The following is a 23405-nucleotide window of genomic DNA, read 5'->3' as shown; positions in this document are numbered from 1 at the left end:
CCCTGGAACTCCCTTCCCTCCAGGACTGTCAGTGCACCCACCCCCATGGCCTGCAATCATTCAAAGGGCAAATCATCATCACCTTCTCAAGGACAACTAGGGGCGGGCTATAAGTGCTGACCCAGGCAGGAGGGCCACATGCTGTGAGAGAACAAAATAAAATTAAGACATTTCCCTCAAACTGAGCAGTTGTAAAGGAATCTAGCCAAAGGAATGTGCTGCATTCAACCTGGAGACAGCTCCTAGACCCAGGCGTTTAGCACTGTATGACAGTGAGCAGTATAACAATTTTAGGGCTAGAACCCATTCCTTTACTTCCCCAACATTCTCCTGCAGCAATGCAGCCTAAAGTTCTATTCATTCATGTCTGTGCAAGCACCTCACACCTCAGAACTGCCAATGCTCAGACTGGTCCATCAGCAAATTGTCCTCTTGCATACATTCCTCACAATCCAGCTCTGCAAACTCTCTCTCCACAAACGGTGTTCATTTTTCCTCTTTGCTCCAACATGATGATTTCTCACATCACTCTGCTTTCTCTCCTGCTGGGGAGAAGACAGCACACGATTTGGCAAGAGACAGAGATCCCAGGAAATGGTCTTCTATTCACAGGTACTTTATCGGTTACAGCCACTAAATGTTCAGCTGGTCCATGAGGGAAACTGCTGTTTTTCCAGAAACCTGCAGATGTCAGCAGTGATCTGTCATGATCAGCATGAGCCATCAGAGGTACTGATGTTGAGACATCTCAACAGAGCTGATCCTCCACCTGGAGACCCTGTGTTGGGGGTCTTGCTTCATTAAGCTTATACTCAGTGTCTCGCCCCTCACACTGATTGAAGGCTTGCAAATGAAGAGAAGGCAGCAGCTACTGGTGTTGTCTCTGCTGCAGTTCCTCACACTGTTGACAATGGTGTGGTCTATGCTGCTGTCCCTCAGCAGTTAGAGTTGCAGTAACTGCTCCAACGCTGAGCTGAAGGTTTACAGCAGGGAAAGTGAGGAAGGTCCCAGGCAGTTGATGGATCTTCCAAGAAAAAGGTGATAATTATCTGTCAAGCAATGATAGCACATCCTTGGACTATAAACGTATAACTGTAAAAGTGGTCATGGCAAGAACTTAAACTGTTGAGGCCAAAACATTGAAGATTTTTATGGAAGTTCTGAGGAAGAAGATGATCAAAGGTATTGGGAGAAATTGGGAACAGAGTATAAAGTTGGATGATCAGCCATGATCATATTGAATGGCAGAACATCCTCAAAGACTAAATGAGCCTCCTCCTACTCTAATGTTCTATGTGTGTGTTTCTTTAGAGAAGATGGTCAGGACCTTCGTAACCTGTTAGTGTCACTGAAGGTCCTCTTTAAGCTGCACAAGTGATGATTCTGATCAGCACACACATTGTGGAAGCTATGCATTGTTGGGAATTAAATCGTTGATGATTAAACATTTCGTAAAATGCTTCTTAAATCACTTCAATTGCTTTCCCACCGGAATCACAGGGGTCGGTGAAGTACTTGGAAATTATTGGTGGGGAAGACAGAGGCGGGCCAGAATGACAGTGGGATCCCAACCTGAGTGATTTCCCAAGATTTTCTGATAGCACAGGCACCAGAAACAGCTCTCACCTGATTGGAAAACCTTTACCCAGTGTCTTACCTCATCCTGATTTGAATTTATTTTTTTTTAAAAGTGCTGACTGTCAAAGCAAACTTAGCAATTCTAATTGTCCTACTTGTCAAAAGGTAAACTTCTATTGATATTTCTTATCTCTGACACTGAAAGAGTGAGAACAGAGTCAGAGATGGAACAGGAAGACTTCTCTGCCCTGTTTTAAATTCCTTCCCAAAAAAGGACAAGCTTTATTTTGTGAGCAAAATTCCTTTGGAGGGGACTGAAAGGATAAAGGGAGCAGCGGGACAGCATGAATGAGAGGAAATCTTAACTGTTTCTACTATCTGAAACAAAATGTTTTGGCAGGGACAGAAATCCAAGGGAGATTGGAGTGTCAGCAATATTGGGAATGGATGTAATGGTTGAGTTGATAGGCTAGATTGAAGAGATGGGGATAGGAAGGGAACTGGCCAGGGTAAGGATGAAAGTTAATGAGAGGGAGTAGGTCACAGGGTAGTGGGGAGTTGATAGGACTGATGTTATAATAGGAGCAAGGCAATGGCGAAAGTAAGAGCTGAAGAGGAAGTAGGGAATATAAAAAACCATATTTAACCATTTAAATTAAAACAGCATGTTATTGTTGGAAATTGCTGGACTGACCGTGACATAACAATGTTACAGATACCCACTGATCTTACACTTTCATGTTTATATTCAGCTTCACCCATCATGAAGAGAGATATTGTCTTCCTAATTGGTGGCTCTCCTGTAATGGGAAGATCGTTTCTTCATGTTCGCGAGTTTCTCAGTCATATAATCCAGGAGCTCGATATCGGACCTGACAGAGATCAAGTTGCTGTGGTACAGTACAGTGTTACTGCAAGGCTTGAATTTGGCCTCAACACCCATTCAACAAAAAGTGAAATGTTGGATGCAGTAAAAAAGTTGAGACTGAAAACAGGGAGACCCCTCAACGCTGGTGCTGCTCTGGACTATGTCACAAGGAATGTCTTCAGTCCATCCGCAGGGAGCAGAGGAGATGCTGGAGCTTCACAAATCCTGGTGCTCATCACTGCTGGGAAATCCAGAGATGATGTTGGTCGGGCAGCAGATACGATGAAACAGGCTGGTATTGTGCCCATTGCTATTGGAGCCAAGAATGCAGACGCAGCGGAATTACAACAGATAGTGTCTAATCCCGACTCTGTTTTGAAACTGGAAGACTTCAAAGAGTTGGAAACTATTCAGCACGTGTTATTGTTTAAAGTTCGAGCAGTGTCTGTGGTTGATGAACCAATTCCTCCAACTGAAGGTAATTTTTTTTGGCACACAATGAATGGTTCAGTCTAGAGCCCCAACAACAAGTTCCCCTCCAAGCCACTTTCTACCCTAGCTTGGAAATATGTCACCGTTCCTTTAGTGTTGCTGTTCAAAATCCTAAAAGTTCCTTTTTAACAACATGTTGGTCTAACTACAGCACATGGAGTGCATCACCGCCTTCTCAAGGGCAACAAAGAGGGAGTAAATTATGGCCCAGCCAGAGACACCCACATACCATGAGTGAACTAAAACAAACTCAAAGCTGCAGAAACGGTTGTAAAGAATATTTTTGAAATTGTAAGAGGGACATCACTAAGACTAAGGTTCTGCAATCTGCCCATTTTGTTATCAAGTCATTTCATTCATTAAATTCAACATACACACCTCATAGCCACTGCCACGTCAACACATTAATACAGGAGTATACACTGCACTCCCTAACATTGCACCATCTTCTTAATTCTGATAGGAATGAGTACCATAAAAATAACCCTTTCCTATTAAAACAAAGAGGTGAGACATAGCCATTCAACTTTGTCCTTGCCTCAACACCTACTTTTAAACATTTTTAATCTTTTTCCCACCATGGAGTAATTTCTGCACAGATGAAGACCAATCTGGCCATCAATGGTGTTTCAACTCAGCATGTGGCAATCCAGTCAGTCTTATTCTCTTGTTTAATCCCTAGGCTTTTTAAGTTCATTTTGAAGCCATTGATTGCCCCCACTTCCATCATGCTGGTTATCAGAAAATTCCAAGCCATAATCACTCACTGAATAAAAACATTCTACCTCAGACTTCCCTGTCTCTTTAGCCAATTTCTAAACTAAGATCTTTCTTAGGATTAAAACTATCCTAAAATTGCAAAAAGGATGGTTATACCTGAGACATAAAAGGTTTGTAGACTGCTGTTTTAGCAAGTACTATTTTGATAAATGCATTATCTAATAAGAATACGACACAGTTAGCATGAGAAGAAGCTGTTGCCAGGACACTCACAATCAGTGTTTAGACAATCAGAAAAATCTCGGGCTGCTTTATAGTTTGAACAGCTGTGAAAATGTTTCTCATATTGAGCGTATTTGCATCTCGTAGTTCCATCCTCTCGATATAACCAGGCCCATTTGGAAATATACCAGAAACCTGCGACTGTAACAGTAGATAATAAAATGTGAGGCTGGATGAACACAGCAGGCCAAGCAGCATCTCAGGAGCACAAAAGCTGATGTTTTGGGCCGAGACCCTTCATCAGAGAGGGGGATGGAGAGAGGGAACTGGAATAAATAGGGAGAGAGGGGGAGGCGGACCGAAGATGGAGAGTAAAGAAGACAGGTGGAGAGAGTATAGGTGGGGAGGTAGGGAGGGGATAGGTCAGCCCAGGGAAGACGGACAGGTCAAGGAGGTGGGATGAGGTTAGTAGGTAGATGGGGGTGCGGCTTGGGGTGGGAGGAAGGGATGGGTGAGAGGAAGAACCGGTTAGGGAGGCAGAGACAGGTTGGACTGGTTTTGGGATGCAGTGGGTGCGGGAGAAGAGCTGGGCTGGTTGTGTGGTGCAGTGGGGGGAGGGGACGAACTGGGCTGGTTTAGGGATGCAGTAGGGGAAGGGGAGATTTTGAAACTGGTGAAGTCCACATTGATACCATTAGGCTGCAGGGTTCCCAGGCGGAATATGAGTTGCTGTTCCTGCAACCTTCGGGTGGCATCATTGTGGCAGTGCAGGAGGCCCATGATGGACATGTCATCCAGAGAATGGGAGGGGGAGTGGAAATGGTTTGCGACTGGGAGGTGCAGTTGTTTGTTGCGAACTGAGCGGAGGTGTTCTGCAAAGCGGTCTCCAAGCCTCCACTTGGTTTCCCCAATGTAGAGGAAGCCGCACCGGGTACAGTGGATGCAGTATACCACATTGGCAGATGTGCAGGTGAACCTCTGCTTAATGTGTCATCTTTCTTTAGTTCTTTAAGGACCGCAACTTTCCCCCCACAGTGATCGAGAACGCCCTTGACCGCGTCTCCCGTATTTCCCGCAACACATCCCTCACACCCCGCCCCCGCCACAACCGCCCCAAGAGGATCCCCCTCGTTCTCACACACCACCCTACCAACCTCCGGATACAACGCATCATCCTCCGACACTTTCGCCATTTACAATCCGACCCCACCACCCAAGACATTTTTCCATCCCCTCCCCTGTCTGCTTTCCGGAGAGACCACTCTCTCCGTGACTCCCTTGTTCGCTCCACACTGCCCTCCAACCCCACTACACCCGGCACCTTCCCCTGCAACCGCAGGAAATGCTACACTTGCCCCCACACCTCCTCCCTCACCCCTATCCCAGGCCCCAAGATGACATTCCACATTAAGCAGAGGTTCACCTGCACATCTGCCAATGTGGTATACTGCATCCATTGTACCCGGTGCGGCTTCCTCTACATTGGGGAAACCAAGTGGAGGCTTGGAGACCGCTTTGCAGAACACCTCCGCTCAGTTCGCAATAAACAACTGCACCTCCCAGTCGCAAACCATTTCCACGCCCCCTCCCATTCTCTGGATGACATGTCCATCATGGGCCTCCTGCACTGCCACAATGATGCCACCCGAAGGTTGCAGGAACAGCAACTCATATTCCGCCTGGGAACCCTGCAGCCTAATGGTATCAATGTGGACTTCACCAGTTTCAAAATCTCCCCTTCCCCTACTGCATCCCTAAACCAGCCCAGTTCGTCCCCTCCCCCCAATGCACCGCGCAACCAGCCCAGCTCTTCTCCCCCACTCACTGCATCCCAAAACCAGTCCAACCTGTCTCTGCCTCCCTAACCGGTTCTTCCTCTCACCCATCCCTTCCTCCCACCCCAAGCCGCACCCCCATCTACCTACTAACCTCATCCCACCTCCTTGACCTATCCGTCTTCCCTGGACTGACCTATCCCCTCCCTACCTCCCCACCTATACTCTCTCCACCTATCTTCTTTACTCTCCATCTTCGGTCCGCCTCCCCCTCTCTCCCTATTTATTCCAGTTCCCTCTCTCCATCCCCCTCTCTGATGAAGAGTCTAGGCCCGAAACGTCAGCTTTTGTGCTCCTGAGATGCTGCTTGGCCTGCTGTGTTCATCCAGCCTCACATTTTATTATCTTGGAATTCTCCAGCATCTGCAGTTCCCATTATCACTGTAACAGTAGTCATGGTTTCCTTTTCGAAAGGTAGTGTTATTTTTCCTCAGGTCTTTAATGTAAAACACATTCTCTTTGTGATTAATGGATTTTGTTTGATACAGCTCTCCCCAGTATATAGGAGAAGCCTAGAGGAAACATCAGTTATTAAAGTTCTATTTGCTGTAAACTTCGGGAAACTTTGTTAGAACAGGTTTACCAGGTTTTATTTAATCTTTAAAGATTTTGTGTGACTTGGTGTCTATTTTTTTTCCAGTTGTACGAAGGGAAATGAGTGAAAGAGACATTGTCTTCCTTATTGATGGATCAGACAATGTTGGAAGCACTAATTTACCTTTCGTCAAGGACTTCATCACAAGAATAGTTCGGAACTTGGCCATTGGAAGTGACCAGGTGCGAGTAGGTCTGGCACAGTACAGCGATGACACTGAAGCTGAATTCTATCTAAACACTTACTCTTCAGAAGCTGAACTTCTATCTCATATTAGGACCCTCAGATTGCGAGGTGGGACAACTGCCAACACTGGTTCAGCATTGGATTTTGCCAGTAAATACTTTTTTACTAGCTCAGCAGGAAGTCGAATAAAAGAAAACATTCCTCAGTTTTTGGTGCTTATTACTATTGGAAGGTCCGATGATGATGTGGAAGCATCATCAGATGCATTGAAGCGAGCTGCAGTAATGACCTTCGCTGTTGGAGTCAAACACACAGACCCAGTCCAGCTAGAAGAGATGGCAATTGACCCAAGTTTGATCTTCAATGTCAATGATTTCCAGTCTCTGCCAGATTTACTGGATGAAATGATAATACCACTGACCACACTGGCAGTTCCAACAATAATAATCGAAGAACCAACAAGAAAACCTGAGGAGGAGCCCATTCCTACTATAGAAGGTACCAGAATTTTTAAAAAGTATGTTGCTGAATTGTTAGGAACGTTGTACATTTGAATATTTATAATATTTTTCCCAATCTTATTCCAATGTCTGTCAAAAGTAGCACAGTAGACTGGAGAGTCAAGATGTTGGGTATGGTCTCAGTGATGTCTTTCCTGACTCTGGGGTGCTCAGAATTATGGATAAACTCAATTTGAAAGTTGGATAAAGTTTAGAAATTGAATACCGACTCACCACCCAGAAGCAGTGAGTCACTGATATTTGAAACTTTCGTCCTGTGAGACACTTTCCAGTAACTTTCCACCAAATGTCTTCACCAGAGAAACATTGAACAGTCCCCCTTGGTGTTGAGCTTCTGGGACAATTGCACTGAACTATATCTCAGGCACACAGATTATTAGTAAGTACAGATAATTAGTAAATACAGATTATAAGTAAGAACAGATTGTGAGTAAGAGGTGTAATGGGTACACTCATCTTTTTTATGGCATGCTTGTATGTACAAAGTTCCAGTTGCTTTAAGTTCAACATTATCAAGTACAACAATTATATAATTCAAATCTTATGGGTGCCAAATCATTATATCCTCAAAAAAAAGTTAAATTGTATAATCCACACCGGCTATCCTTTAATATCACCAAGAACTGAGTGTTCCAAATCCTACCTCATACTGAGATATCAAAACAAACTTATTGGGAATTTAAGGCTAATATAACTATAATTATTGGATGTGAGTTTGCTCGCTGAGCTGGAAGGTTAGTTTTCAGACGTTTCATCACCTTTTTTTTTTTTTTTTTATTTGAAAAAATATACTTTATTCATAGAATGTACAAAAAATAAAACATTTATACACCTACCCAGTCATGCAAGCCACTCCGGGTTACCTGGGGGTACGTACACCAACTAAAGGGAAAAAAAAACAAAACAGAGAAAAAAGAAACCAAGCAAAGAAACTGCCCCGGCAGTCGTCACCCCGCACAGTCCCAGTTTGCCCCCTGACCAGTTGGGGAAGGCGCCAGCTGGGCCCAGTTACCAGATAGGATTCTTTTCCCTTTTCTGGACGAGGGGGTTCATACCGTGGTCTTTCCCCACCGCGCCTTGGCGGCGGCTGCCCCAAGCTTTAGCGCGTCCCTCAGCACGTAGCCCTGGACCTTGGAGTGCGCCAGTCTGCAACACTCGGTCGGGGTCAGTTCTTTCAGCTGGCAGACCAGCAAGTTGCGGGCAGACCAAAGAGCGTCTTTCACCGCATTGATGGTCCTCCAGGCGCAGTTGATGTTGGTCTCGGTGTGCGTCCCCGGAAACAGCCCGTAGAGCACGGAGTCCCGCGTCACGGAGCTGCTCGGGACGAACCTCGACAAATACCACTGCATCCCCCTCCAGACCTCCTGCGCATAGGCACACTCCAGAAGGAGGTGATCGACAGTCTCGTCCCCCCCGCAGCCACCTCGAGGGCAGCGTGCGGTGGTGCAGAGATTCCGGGCATGCATAAAGGATCTCACTGGCAGAGCCCCTCTCACCGCCAGCCAAGCAATGTCCTTGTGCTTGTTTGAAAGTTCTGGCGATGAGGCATTCTGCCAAACGACTTTGGCAGTCTGCGTGGGGAACCACACGACGGGATCCACCCTCTCCTTTTCCCGAAGGGTCCTGAGGATACTACGTGCTGACCACTGCCTGACGGCCATGTGGTCAAAGGTGTTTCCTTTCAAAAATTTCTCCACGAAGGACAGGTGGTACGGAACGGTCCAACTACTCGGAGCGTTCCGCGGCAACGAGGCCAGGCCCATCCTTCGCAACACCGGGGACAGGTAGAACCTCAGTAAGTAGTGACACTTGGTGTTTGCGTACTGAGGATCTACGCACAGCTTGATGCAGCCACACACAAAGGTAGCCGTCAGGGTGAGGGTGGCGTTCGGTACGCCCTTTCCCCCATTTCCCAGGTCTTTGTACATGGTATCTCTGCGGACCCGGTCCATCCTCGACCCCCAAATGAAGTGGAAGATGGCCCGGGTGACCGCAGCGGCGCAGGTCCAGGTAATAGGCCAGGCCTGCGCCACATACAACAGTACCGAAAGCCCCTCGCACCTGACAACCAGGTTCTTACCCGCGATGGAGAGGGACCGGAGCGTCCACCTGCCCAGCTTCTGCTTAAATTTGGAGATACGCTCCTCCCAAGTCTTAGTGCATGCCCCAGCTCCACCAAACCAAACACCCAGCACCTTCAGGTAGTCTGTCCTGACGGTGAAGGGGATGAAGGAGCGGTCGTCCCAGTTCCCGAAGAACATGACCTCGCTCTTACCCCTATTGACTTTGGCACCCGAGGCCAGTTCAAACTGGCCGCAGATGTCCAACAGCCTACTCACCGACCGACGATCGGTGCAGAAGACGGCGACATCATCCATGTACAGGGAGGTCTTGACCTGAAGGCCTCCACTGCCTGGGATAGTCACGCCCTTCAGGCTCACGTCCTTCCTGATGGAGGCGGCGAAGGGCTCCACACAGCACACGAACAAGGCAGGAGAGAGCGGGCAGCCCTGCCTGACTCCAGATCTAACAGGAAAACTGTCTGATTCCCACCCGTTGATCGAGACTGCGCTAACGATGTTGGCGTAGAGCAGCCGGATCCAATTGCAGATGCCCTCCCCGAACCCCAATTTGGAGAGGACGTCCCTCATGTAAGCATGAGAGACCCTGTCGAAGGCCTTCTCCTGGTCCAGGCTGACGAGGCAGGTGTCCACCCGCCTGTCCTGTACGTAGGCGATCGTATCCCTGATGAGCGCGAGGCTCTCAGCGATCTTCCTGCCCGGCACAGCACAGGTTTGGTCAGGGTGAATCACCGACTCCAGGACAGACCTGACCCGGTTGGCAATGACCTTGGCCAGGATTTTGTAGTCCACGTTCAAAAGTGAAATGGGACGCCAATTCTTAATTTCTTCCCTCTCCCCCTTCCTCTTGTAAATGAGGGTGATGATGCCCTTCCTCATGGACTTGCACATTTCCCCTGCCCGAAGTGCACTATCGTACACCTCCAGCAGGTCCTGGCCGACCAGGCCCCACAGAGCAGAATACAGCTCGACTGGTAAGCCATCGCTTCCGGGAGTCCTATTCCTCTGCAAGGACATGAGGGCTCTGGTCAGCTCGTCCAGGGATATCGGCCGGTCCAGCCACTCCCTCGTGCCGTCGTCTAAGACCTCCGTGATAGACGACAGGAACGACTCGCAGGCCGTGCTGTCCGTGGGCTTCGTGTCGTACAGTCCGGCATAGAAGGATCTGCTGATCCTCAAAACGTCGGGCCGAGACGACGTCACCGAGCCGTCGTCCTCCTTCAGCCGGCTAAGCACAGAGCTCTCTTTGTGCACCTTCTGAAAGAAGAAACGCGAGCACGTCTCGTCCTGCTCCACAGAGCGGACCCTGGACCGGAAGATTATCCTGGAGGCCTCCGCGGCGAAGAGCGAGGCTTGCTGGCCCCTCACCTCGCGGAGGTCCTTCGTGACATCGACCCCCATCAACTGCAGAAGGAGCAGGTTCTGCACCCTTTTCTGGAGTCGCGACAGCTTTCCCCGCCTCTCTCTTGCCTTCTGAACACCCTTGAGGACAAAGAACCTCTTGATGTTCTCCTTCACCGTCTCCCACCAGTCGCCTGGAGACTCAAAGAGGGGTTTCACGGTTCTCCAACCGGTGTACTCCCTCTTAAGCTCCTCGACATTCTCTGGGGTCAACAGAGTCGTGTTGAGCTTCCACGTCCCCTTGCCGGCCGGCTGGTCGTCCTGTAAGTGACAGTCGGCCAACAGGAGGCAGTGGTCAGAGAAGAACACCGGCTCGACACCAGTGGATCTGACCGAGAACGTCCGTGACACAAACAGGAAGTCTATCCTTGAGCGGATAGACCCGTCTGGCCGCGACCAGGTGTACCTCTGCTGCGCTCCGTCTGCAGGGGTGCTGAAGACGTCGAGCAGCTTGGCGTCCTTCACCGTGCCCATCAGGAATCTGGACGTGACGTCCAGTTGACTCCCCCCACCCGCTGTCCCCACGCCGGATCTTCCATCTGCATCAATGATGCAGTTGAAGTCTCCGCCTAGGATGACCGGCCTGGACGTAGCCAGCAGGGGTGGAAGCCGCTGCAGGACGTCCAACCGCTCACTCCGTACCACTGGGGCGTACACGTTGATCAGCCTCAGGGGAGCGTTCCTGTAGGTGATGTCAGCCACTAGGAGGCGCCCCCCCACCACCTCCTGAACTTGAGAGATGGTGAAGTTGTGCCCCCGCAGCAGAATAGCCAGGCCCGAGGAGCGACAGTCGTTACCCCCCGACCAGATCGAAGGCCCACAGGTCCAGGCGCCGGACCATTTCCCGTACCTGCCGAGGTGCGGTATCCCGCACTCCTGCAGAAACAGGAGGTCCGCCTTGATGGTGGTCAGGTAGGCCAACGTGGACACACATCTCGCGGTTGACTTGACGCTGCGCACATTAATGCTCGCAATTCGTACCCCCATTGTGGGCAGTGACCGCAGTACCCTCCCCAAGTCCAAGGTCCAGCCCCTCCATCTGTCCCTTCATGCCCATTGCCCGGGCTAACTGCTGGACGCTCTCTGGGCTCAGGAAACCGTCTGTGCTGCCTTCCGGGTGGCATCCCCCCGTCAGGGGTGCGGAGGCAGGAGGGTCCGGCTCCGGATCAGGCTGGGGACGTGCTGTTTCCTCCTTCCCGCCTGGAAGTTCCGGGGGGCCCTCCAGTGCTCCAGCGGCACTTGACTGGGTGTCGGAGTGAGCCTCAGGACGCCTCCCGTCACCTGGAAGTGGGGTGCTGCTTTCCTTCCCCCTCGAGACCTTTAACTTCTGCTTCGGGTGGGCCCTCTCCGAATCCTCCTCGTCAGAGGAGCTCTTATAGCCCCCCTGTAGCTGTCTCTTCCCTCCTGATTGTTGCGGTTCCTGGGCCCGTCGACGCACCTTCCTCCTCGCTTTCCGGACTGTAGTCCACTCCCCTGGGTCGCCTGTCGCCGCCTCCATTGGCTCCGGGTTGTCGGGGGGGATTGGAGCCTGCAGAGGTGCTTTGCTGGCCTCGGGCCCATCCTGCAGGGCTGGGCCCTCCTGCACGGCCTGGCCCTCCTGCACATTAGTGGGGTCCTTGCTGGGCCCTGGTGCCTTCCTCTCCTCCGGGGGGGCTGGCCCCGCATTTCCCCTGCCGGCGACCTGGGCGTAGGTGGTACCCCGCCGCGGGCATGCCCTATAGAAGTGGCCCGCTTCCCCGCAAAGGTTGCAGCTTTTCTCTTGTGGGCAATCCTTTGCAAGGTGTCCCTCCTCCCTGCAGTTCCTGCAGATGGTGACTTTGCAGTCGGCCGCCATGTGACCTGACCTACCACAGGCATGGCAGACTTTAGGTTGCCCTGCATAGGTCAGGTAGCCCCTGCTCCCGCCGATCGCGAAGCTGGACGGTGGGTGTGCGACATTCCCGTCTGCGCCCATCCTCAGCGTCACCTTGACCTGTCTCTTACTCGTCCAGATGCCAAAGGGGTCCACCATGTCAGTTAGGTCCCCTTCCACCTTCACGTACCTTCCGAGGAAGGTCAGGACATCAACTGCTGGCACATGCGGGTTGTACATGTGTACAGTCACCATACGGCTCCTCTGTGCTGGCATCACAAACAGTGGGACAGCGGTCAATACAGAGAGGGGGCCCTCACCTCCTTTCTCCTTGAAAACCTCCAGGAAGCGCTCGCAAAGCTTGGAACTCCTGAAGGTCACGTCGTAAAAACCTCCTCCGGGGAAATCCTGCAGGCAGTAAATGTCCGCAGCAGCGAACCCACAACAGTCCAACAGGACCCTCTTCACGAAGAAGGTGCGGTCCACAGGTGCACCTTCATCCACCTTCTTTACGGAAACACGGATGGTGTTCCGGACCCCCTGACCTGGGGCACGAGCACTTGCCGCAGCCATCGTTGCAGGTTGGCTGCTCCCCTGAACCAGCGTTAGGCCGAAGCCAGCATTAAGATCCACTGGTTGCAAGGGTGCACAGCCAACCCGACGTCCTCCTTTCACCTCCAAGACAGCGCTCTCCTCCTCTCAGTCCCCAAGAGAGTGGGTCTTTATTTTGTTCCAGATGTAAGCTGGTTCACTGAGCTTGAAGGTTTTTTCCCAGATGTTTCGTTACCATTCTAGGTAACATCAACAGTGAGCCTCCGACGAAGCGCTGGTGTTATGTCCCGCTTTCTATTTATCTGGTTAGGTTTCCTTGGGTTGATGATGTCATTTCCTGTGTTTGGTGATGTCATTTCCTGTTCTTTTTCTCAGTGGATGCTAGATTGGCTCCAAATCAATGTGTTTGTTGATGGAGTTCCGGTTGGAATGCCATGCTTCTAGGAATTCTCGTGCGTGTCTCTGTTTGGCTTGTCCTAGGACGGATGTGTTGTCCCAATCAAAGTGGTGTCCTTCCTCATCTGTATGTAAGGATACGAGTGATAGTGGGTCGTGTCGTTTTGTGGCTGGTTGATGTTCATGTATCCTGGTGGCTAGCTTTCTGCCAGTTTGTCCAATGTAGTGTTTGGCACAATTCTTGCAAGGTATTTTGTAGATGACGTTCATTTTGCTTGTTGTCTGTATAGGGTCTTTTAAGTTCATTAGCTGCTGTTTTAGTGTGTTGGTGGGTTAGTGGGCTACCCTGATGCCAAGAGGTCCGAGCAGTCTGGCAGTCATTTCGGAAATGTCTTTGATGTAGGGGAGAGTGGTTATGGTTTCTGAGCCCGTTTTGTCTGTCTGTTTGGGTTTATTGCTGAGAAATCGGCGGACTGTGTTCATAGGGTACCCATTCTTTTTGAATACGCTGTAGAGGTGATTTTCCTCTGCTCTGCGTAGTTCCTTTGTGCTGCAGTGTGTGGTGGCTCGTTGGAATAATGTTCTAATGCAGCTTCGTTTGTGGGTGTTGGGATGGTTGCTCCTGTAGTTCAGTATTTGGTCCGTATGTGTTGTTTTCCTGTAGACGCTGGTTTGAAGTTCCCCATTGGCTGTTCGCTCTACTGCAACATCTAGGAGTGGCAGTTTGTTGTTGTTTTCCTCCTCTTTTGTGAATGTTATGCCAGTAAAGGGTATTATTGATGGTCTTGAAGGTTTCCTCTAATTTGTTTTGTTTAGTGATGACAAAGGTGTCATCCACACAGCGGACCCAAAGTTTGGGTTGGATGATTGGCAGAGCTGTTTGTTCGAGTCTCTGCATTACTGCCTCTGCTAAGAACCCTGATATCGGAGATCCCATGGGTGTACCGTTGGTTTGTCTGTAGGTTTTGTTATTGAAAGTGAAGTGGGTGGTGTGCATAGGTCCACTCGCTTGATGATGTTGTCCTTGCTGATGAGGTTGGTGGTGTCTGGTGTATGTGTCTTCGGTTCTTCTAATAGTGTAGTCAGTGTTTCTTTGGCCAGGTTGATGTTGATGGATGTGAACAGGGCTGTTACATCAAAGGAGACCATTATTTCATCCTCTTCTATCTTGGTGTCTTTGATGGTGTTCAGGAATTCTTGGGTGGAGCGAATGGAGTGGCAGGAGTCTTCTACTAGGAGTTTTAGTCTTTGGTGTAGTTCCTTGGCTAATCTGTAGGTTGGTGTTCCAGGTAGCGACTCTATGGGTCTGAGGGGGGCTGATGGTTTGTGAATTTTTGGTAGTCCGTAGAAGCGTGGTGTGTTGGATCCATCTGATTTCATTTTTTGGAAGTCTCTCTTGTTTAATTCTCCAGATTTTTGAAGTTTTTTGGAAATGACATCACCAACCCAAGGAAACCTAACCAGATAAATAGAAAGAGGGACATAACACCAGCGCTTCGTCAGAGGCTCACTGATGATGTTACCTAGAATGGTGATGAAACGTCTGAAAACTAACCTTCCAGCTCAGCGAGCAAACTCACATCCAGAACCTCAACCTGAGCTACAAATCTTCTCAAAACGCGCTAACTATAATTGCATATACGTTTGACTCTTCCAAATACACTTACAAAGTACTAACGTCAGAAATTACTTTGTAAATAATAGCTTAAAGAATGTATAATATTCATGGGCAATCACTCTCTTGTAGAGCGAAGTGTGCAGAGGACACTGTCAGTCTGCAGAGGGATATAGATGGGTTAAATGTGTTGGCAAGGGTCTGGCAGATGAAGTACAATGTTGGTAAACGTGAAGTCATCCATTTTGGTAGGAATAATAGCCAAATGTACTATTATTTAAATGGCGGAAAATTGCAGTATGCTGCCGTCCTTGTGCGTCAGTAACAAAACTGATTTGCAGGTGCAGCAGGTAATTAAGAAGGCAAATGGAATATTGTGCTTCATTGTTAGAGGGATGGAGTTTAAAAATGGGGATGTTTTGCTGCAGCTGTATAGGATGCTGGTGAGGCCACATTTGCAGTATTGTGGACTGTTTTGGTCTCCTTACCTGAGAAAGGATGTCCTGGTGTTGGAGGGGGTGCAGAGGAATTTCATTGGGTTGATTTCGGAGATGAGAGTGTTGGTTTATGAGGAGAGATTGAATAAACTGGGACTATATTCATTGGAATTTAGAAGAATAAGGGGGGAATCTAATAGAAACATATAGCATTATGAAGGGAATAGAAAACATGGAAGCAGGGAGGTTGTTTCTGTTGGCAGGTGAAACTTGAACTAGGGGGCATGGCCTCAAAATAAGGAGGAGCAGATATAAGACTGAGTTGGGGAGGAACTTCTTCATCCAAAGGGTTGTGAATCTGTGGAATTCTGCGCCCAATGAAGCAGTTGAGGCTACCTCACTGAATATTTTTAAGGTAAAGATAGATAGATTTTTGAACAATACAGGAATTAAGGGTTATGGTGAGCGGGCAGGTAAGTGGAGCTGAGTCCACAATAAGATCAGCCGTGATGTTATGGAATCCTGCTCTTATTTCTCATGTTCTTCAATGTTTTAAAACGGGCATGAATCCATTTATTAATTATGATTAATATCAAAGAAAGGAATCTCATAAACAGATCAACACATTAATCACTCATAAGCAAGTAATATTTCTGTGATATAATGTTACGGTCTCAAAGTAACAGCATGAAATTCTAATAAGGGTGAACGACAGATTATTATTCACTTAATATTTCCTCAACATACATCTCTGTTTTTTCTATATGTATATTGAGCCTACTTTGAATTTATTCACTTCCTACAGTCAGAAAGAGAGATATTGTCTTCCTAATCGATGGCTCTCCTGGGATGGGCAGATCATTTCTTCAAGTCCGCGAGTTTCTCAATAACATAATCCAGGAGCTCGATATTGGACCTGACAGAGATCAAGTTGCTGTGGTACAGTACAGTTCTAACCCAAGACTTGAATTTGGCCTCAACACTCATTCAACTCTAGATGCAGTTTTAAACACAATTAAAAGGATGAGACTGAAAACAGGGAGACCCCTCAACACTGGTGCTGCACTGGACTATGTCACAAGGAATGTCTTCAGTCCATCCACAGGGAGCAGAGGAGATGCTGGAGCTTCACAAATCCTGGTGCTCATCACTGCTGGGAAATCCAGAGATGATGTTGGACAGGCAGCAGATACAATGAAACAGGCTGGTATCGTGCCCATTGCTATTGGAGCCAAGGATGCAGACACAGCAGAGCTTCAAAAGATCGTATATGAGCCAAATTTTATTTTGAAACCGAAAGACTTCAAAGAATTGGAAACCATTCAGCAAGGGTTATTATCAATGTTTGGAGTTGTGCCTGTAGTTGAGGAACCAATCCCTCCTATTGAAGAGAAACCAATCCCTCCTATTGATGAGAAACCAATCCCTCCTATTGATGAGAAACCAATCCCTCCTATTGACGAGAAACCAATCCCTCCTATTGATGAGAAACCAATCCCTCCTATTGACGAGAAACCAATCCCTCCTATTGACGAGAAACCAATCCCTCCTATTGATGAGAAACCAATCGCTCCTCCTCATGAAGAACCGATCCTTCCTACTGAAGAGGAACCAATTCCTCCTACAGAAGGTATAGTTTTTTGTCGAATATACTATAGTTTTGTCAAAATTATATCAGTTTAAAAATGAAACAACATGTTTTATATTGTGAGACTGTAGTCACCAAGATTGAGAATGCAAAACATACCCATTATACCACCAAATTATTTCACTCTCTAAATTCTAAATTACATAATTGCATAGTCACTATGAGTGTCATCACTATTACAAAGCAATGCACAAGATACCATGTTAGTGCACTTAAGTATACTTCCAACATGGCATACTCTAAATGATTCTGATAAGAATGAGTGCACTATAAGTGTGTTTTTCAGAGCGTTTGGTTTGGATGTCATATTTCAGCACATTTCAATTGCCTGTTTAACCACTCATTAATCTTTTTCTGCCTGCACCAATAACAACTATTGAGTTTCTCTTAAGATTAACATATGATGTCCACTCTTGATTTTGTTTGGCAATTGAATGATCACCAGAAATGGACAATACATTCTATCCTAAGATTAAAACATTATCTGACGATCCGATTCCTGTCGTGGAAAGGCCTTGCTAAATTTCGTGGCACAGTTAGCAGAAAGTCATGAGCCAGAGTTTTATAATTACAATGCTGATGTGAAATTTTAAACAAAATGCCTTTTCCTGTCTACACCTGTCACCAGACTAGTGGAATGTCCCCACCAACATGAAGTCATTTCAACGCATGCCAAATACCCAAGTAGATGCTGCTGTGCTTCTTTTTCCTATAATTCATTGCATGAGGTTCATATGGTGTAGTTGGTGAAAGGAGACTTACATTGACAATGTCTCAATTTGAAAGGGGTAACAATATTCTCTATGAGCTCAACTGCCTAACATGGAATAGGTGGCAAAACCTTGGTCTCCTTAATATCTTGTCAGCATAGGCAATTGCTGGTATCATGTGCTCTTTCATATTTATCTGCCAATGAAATTACACAGGGGCTTACAGGACCACACAGGAGCAATTTTTTTTCTCACTCTGTGAATGGAGAATTCCAAGATCTTGTTTAAAAAGAAAAGCTGCTTTTGACTACTGTATGCCAGCACAGATGTTTCTGTTGTAAGTTTGCTAAGAGAGAAAGAGACATTGGTCGCCATGCCAATACTGCCAACTTATTTGAAAGCCTGATTTTCACATGAAAATTTTGGACTAGTTGATTAGTACCTAACCAAAAATTGTTGGAAAAGCATATTGATTCAGCATTAAGTTTCAGATTACAAACAATTTTTTGTGCAGTATTATATATTAGCTCTACACACCCATTTCCATTGAGGGTGTCAACTGGTTTAACATTTCAAAGATTTTCTGGGAAGATGTCCTCTACGCAAGCATCTTATCTTTTTTCAGGGTAATACTACAATGAAATACATACTAGTCAGCGCAAAAATTCCTGCTGTTCCCTGGTTGAAACTTCCTGAGAGAAGAAAAAGTATTGTGTGCTGATCACTTTACAATAATGTCTCCTGTTGCGCTTGACTGAATGTATTTGAGACCAAGTCTTGACAAAATTCATCTATGGCATTTGTCTGGTGAGATGTGACCTTTTCACACACTGCTTCTTGTGAGGTTAAGATTGTTTTGTCACCTTGCTGCACAAGGAATCTGTGTAGTCCAGTAATTGTCCGCTTCTCTATCACAAACAAAATCAGAAGTTGCTGGAAAACCTCAGCAGGTCTGGCAGCATCTGTGAAGAGACGTTAGAGTTAACCTTTCAGATTTTGTGACCCTTCTCAAAAACTGATGTTCACTAGGAATATGTGCAGAAGGTAGGGTGACCGATGGGGTAAGGAGTAAATGATAGATGGGGATAGGGCCCAAAGAGAGAGAAGAGCAGTTAGACAGACAAAGGAGTAGCTAATGATTTGGCTAGGAGGGTGAATAGTTGTTAGTGGAGATCGTTAATGGCTAGTGTATAATTTAAGGTTCTTGCGAAGATTTGTAGTTCGGATGGTGGATGAGGTTGTCGGCTTGCTTGCTGAGCTGGCTGGTTACCATACAAATGTTTCATCACCAGACTAGAGAACATCATCAGTGCGGCCTTCGATGAAGTGATGTTGTTCTACTCCACTTTGTATTTACATGATCTAGTCAGCTGAGTTGAGTTGTGTCATTTCCAGTTTTGTTCTGCATGGGCTTGTATGTGGGGTCTGTTTGTTAATTGCATTACGGGCTGAAAACCAGGCCTCTAAAGATTCCTATGCCTGTCTGTGGTTGGCTTGAGCTAAGGTGGTCATGTTGTCCTAGTTAAATCGATGGTCTTCATTGTCTAAGGGCACCGAGATAATGGAAAGTTTGTCATGTTATTTTGATGCTGGCAGGTGCTTGTGTATCCTGATGGCTAGTTACCTTCCAGTCTTGCCAATGTAATATTTGCTGCAGTCATCGCAAGGTATTTTGTAAACAACATTGGTCCAACATGCCATGGGTATGGTGTCTTTGGTCCTTGTGAGTGTTTGTCATAGAGTGGCTCTGGGTTTGTGTGCTACTGTGATTCCCAGTGGTCATAGGAGTCTTGTCAGTTCTAATATGTTCTTGATGTAGGGTAGTGTGGCCAGTGTATTGCGATGTGCTATGTACTGTTGGCATCATTTATCTAGTAGGCACCTGCGGATGAAGTTGTTGGGATATCTGTTGTTAGCAAAGACATTGTATAGGCACTCTTCCTGCTTCTTGCATAGTTCAGGTGTGCTGCAGTGAATTGTGGCCCATTTAAAGAATGTCCTAACACAGCTTTGTGTTTTTTGATGTTGGGATGATTGCTGTGGCAACTGAGGATTTGGTCAGTGTGAGTTGCCTTCCTATATACTGAGGTTTGGTCCACCCCATTGGTCATTCATTCCACCCTGACGTTTAGAAACGGAAGTTGATTGTTGTCTTCTTCTTTTCTTGTAAATTTGATCCCGGTGAAAAGGTTGTTGATGAGATGGTGGTGTCTTCTCTAACTTGGTGCACTTAATAATGACAAACGTGCCATCCACTTGTTGAATCTACAGTTTTGGCTGGACGAGGGGGAGAGTAGTGTTTGCCATACTTTGCATGACTGGCTTTGTAAAACGTCCTGAGATGGGTGACCCCAAAGGCGTGCCATTGATTTGTTTGTATATTTGGCCGTTAAAGGTGAAGTGTGCGGTGAGGCATAGATCCAATATTCTGAGTATGTTGTCCTTGCTGATGGAGCTGTTTGGAGTCAGCGTTTCCACTTCAACCAGTAATGTGGCAAGTGTTGCTTTAGCTCATGATGTATCAATGGGTGTGAATAGTTCTGTGCCGTCAAAGAATGCCACAATCTCGTCATCATTGATTTTTATGCTCTTGAGTTTGTTAAGGAATTCCTAGGTTGAATGGTTGGAGGGGGGTGATCACTGTCCAGGTGTTTCAGTCTCTGTTGTAAGTCCTTGACCAGTTTGTGTATAGGTGTGCTAGGTAGGGAGACAATGGGTGAGGGGGAAATCTGGTTTGCGTACTTTGATTAGTCCGTAGAAGAGGGGGGTATTGAAGCCTTCTGATTTCATTTTCATGCAGTTTGTCTTGGTTACCTGTCCTGCATTCTTCAGTGTTTGGGTGATCCTGTTTGTTAGTTGCATTGTTTGGTCTGTCTCCACCTGTTGGTAAGTGTGTGCATCAGCAAGCAGTGCCTGTGCTTTCTCAATGTAGTTCAATTTGTTCATAATGACGGTCATGAGCCCTTTATCCGCTGGTAGGATTATGATGTTCCTGTCTTTCTTGAGATTTTTGAGTGCTTTTCTTTATGAGGTGTGTGTTGAGGGCATCCCATTCATTCGTCCAGCTCAGTCTAGGGATCATAGTTTGTGAGATGGCTTGTTGAGTTTTGTCTGTGAGTCCATTACCTTTCAGTGTAGCTTCCAGAGTGGCCATGAAGCCTGTTCTGTTCACATTTCTGTGTTATATTTTATAGTGTAGTGTATAATGGCAAGCTAAGAGATAACAAGGATCTATCTTCTACATATAAACTGACATAGTCCTAGCGACCATCAGTTTTGAGGAAGAGTCACCAGATCCGAAATGTTAACTATGATTTTCTTCACAGATGCTGCCAGGATTGCTGAGTTTTACGAGCAACTTCTGTTTTTGTTTCTGATTTACAGGATTTATTGTTGATCCTTAAACTCTTAAGAAGGTGGTATTGAGCTGCTTCTTTGAATTGCTGCTGTCTGTGTGGAGTAAGTACTCCTATTGTGATGCTGGAGAGGGAGTTCCAGGATTTTGACAAAATAACAATGCAGGAACAGTAACAATCAGGGCATTTGGCTGACAGGGTGGATCTTGAAGGAAGTGATATTCCCTTGCATCTACTATCTTATCCTTCTAGATGCTAGATGTTATGTATTTGAAAGGTGTCATTGAAGGACCTGGGTGACTTACTGCAATGCCTCTTGTCGATTGTTCACACTGCAAATCTGAATTTTAAAAATGTTCTAATCACAGTGTATCATCAACACAACAAATTACTGCACTGAAATATGTTCCTCGCACATTTTGGTTTCAATTCTGGGTTAAATAGATGTAGGCATAATGAGCCAAATGGCCATAACAATTCTGTGAACTGATCATTCAGATCACAGTAAGTAGAAGGTGCTCTCTTGTTAAAGGAGTACAACCAATAGTAGAGCACAACTCTCCTGTCTTTGGCTGTGTTTGCAAATATAAATGATTCACTCACCAGGAGATTTGAGCATTAGAAATGCACAAAAATGTAGTCTGTGGAGAGGTTTAGTGGCTCTTATCCATTTGCATGTAACCTGACAGTCTAACTAATTAAAACCATTCTCTGAAACGGGACCTCTAGGATGCAATAATGAAGCTTGGCTGACGATGTGGGCATCCAATGGAGGGCTGAAATTGCTGAGCCCCAGGGAAAATATTGCTTGATTTATGTCTCTGGATCTCAGATTTACTCTGCCATTTACATAATATTTAGTAATACAAGACTATGAGAGTTCAAAGGCTTGAGTTTATGATATGCTATTTAAAAAGGGCTTGAGGACTGACACTGTTATTGGATTGTAATGAAATGAGTTATTTAGATTGGGTTACCTACAGTATGGAAACAGGTCCTTTGACCCAACAAGTTCACACTGCCCTTGGGAGCATCACACCCAAACCTATCCCCCCATAACCCACACACCCCTGAACACTATGGCCAATTTAGCATGGCCGATCCACCTAGCCTGCCCATCTTTGGACAGTGGGAGGAAACTGGAGCACCTGGAGGAAATCATGCAGACACAGTGAGAATGTGCAAACTCTACACAGGCAGTTGTCCAAGACTGGAACTGAACCCGCGTCCCTGCTGCTGTGAGGCTGCAGTGTGAACCACTGAGCCACCGTGCCACCCTACATATATTTATTTTATGAAAGTTATATTTTATTAAAGTAGAATGCTATAAATGAATGATTGAGAGTCTATGGGGGATAAGTGGCAAACATGTCTCAGAGGCATCGGTAAGATTTTTTGAACTTACCATTCAAATTGTAACCTCATCCACTAATAATTTCCTGGTATCATTAACCAATTAATCATTTAAAAGTGGGCCTGACTCCAGGACGTGCCAATCTCTACAAGGAGGCAGCAAGAACTGTAGATGCTGGATTCAGTGTTAACACAGTGTGGACCTGGAGGAACACAAAAGGCTGAGCAGCATCACAGGAGCAGGAAAGCTGACATTTCGGCTCAGGACAATTCATCAGCCCAGTTCTGATGAAAGGTCCAAACCTGAAACGTCAACTTTCCTGCTCCTGTGATGTTGCCCGACCTGCTATGTTCCTCCAGCTCCACATTGTGTTGAATCTTCCCAAAAGAACTGACAAAGCCAGGAATGAAGTCTGTGCGGATTCACAACTCAAATCAGCCTGCATCCTTAACCCTCACAGGGGAAAGCTGGGGACTCCTGGGAAGGGTTCTAGCAGCTATTTACCACGTCTCCATACAGTCTCTATTACTGGCTGGAAATTCAGTACTATAAGACAGTACCTTGCAGCTGAGCTTTCATGGCCACTACTGTAGCAATTGTTTGTATCATTTCTCAGGCTCCAGGCATATATCTGTCTTAGAGTTCTAGAAGTGAACTTTAAAGTCAGAAGAGGAATTTGGTAGCCTGTAATGTACTATTAGCTTATCACAGGGAGCTAGAATACATTATTTCCTTCCTGATGTGTGTGATATCAGAACATCAGGGAATAACAGATTGGTAGAAGATGCTCCCCCTAGTGTTTTGAAGCAACAAAACAGAAAAGCACCTGACAGGCAACAAGTCATGATGATGCCCTGAGCTTGGGAGAGGTCTTCTTGTGTCACAGTGCTAGTGGTTGGGAACCTCAGGTTCAAGTCCTACATGCTCCAGAAATGTGTAATACCCTCTCTGGATAGATTATCAGGGGAAAAATAATAAAGGCTGCA

The 23405-nt window shown here is 46.6% G+C and overlaps 1 protein-coding gene across 2 annotated transcripts in view; it reads left to right on the top strand.

The window, feature by feature from the left end:
• The window catches only part of col6a3 (collagen, type VI, alpha 3), a 179726-nt gene that overhangs the window by 59524 nt on the left and 96797 nt on the right, over positions 1-23405 (top strand). For both annotated transcript variants that reach the window (XM_059647118.1, XM_059647117.1), the window contains exons 6-8: positions 2331-2924; positions 6356-6994; positions 16157-16981. In XM_059647118.1, coding sequence (XP_059503101.1) covers positions 2331-2924; positions 6356-6994; positions 16157-16981 — 2058 coding nt within the window. The remainder of the gene's footprint in view (positions 1-2330; positions 2925-6355; positions 6995-16156; positions 16982-23405) is intronic.

This window comes from Stegostoma tigrinum, chromosome 7 (assembly GCF_030684315.1).
Source record: "Stegostoma tigrinum isolate sSteTig4 chromosome 7, sSteTig4.hap1, whole genome shotgun sequence".
Classification (NCBI taxonomy): Eukaryota; Metazoa; Chordata; class Chondrichthyes; order Orectolobiformes; family Stegostomatidae; genus Stegostoma; species Stegostoma tigrinum.
This window is presented reverse-complemented; position numbering and strand designations above follow the sequence as displayed.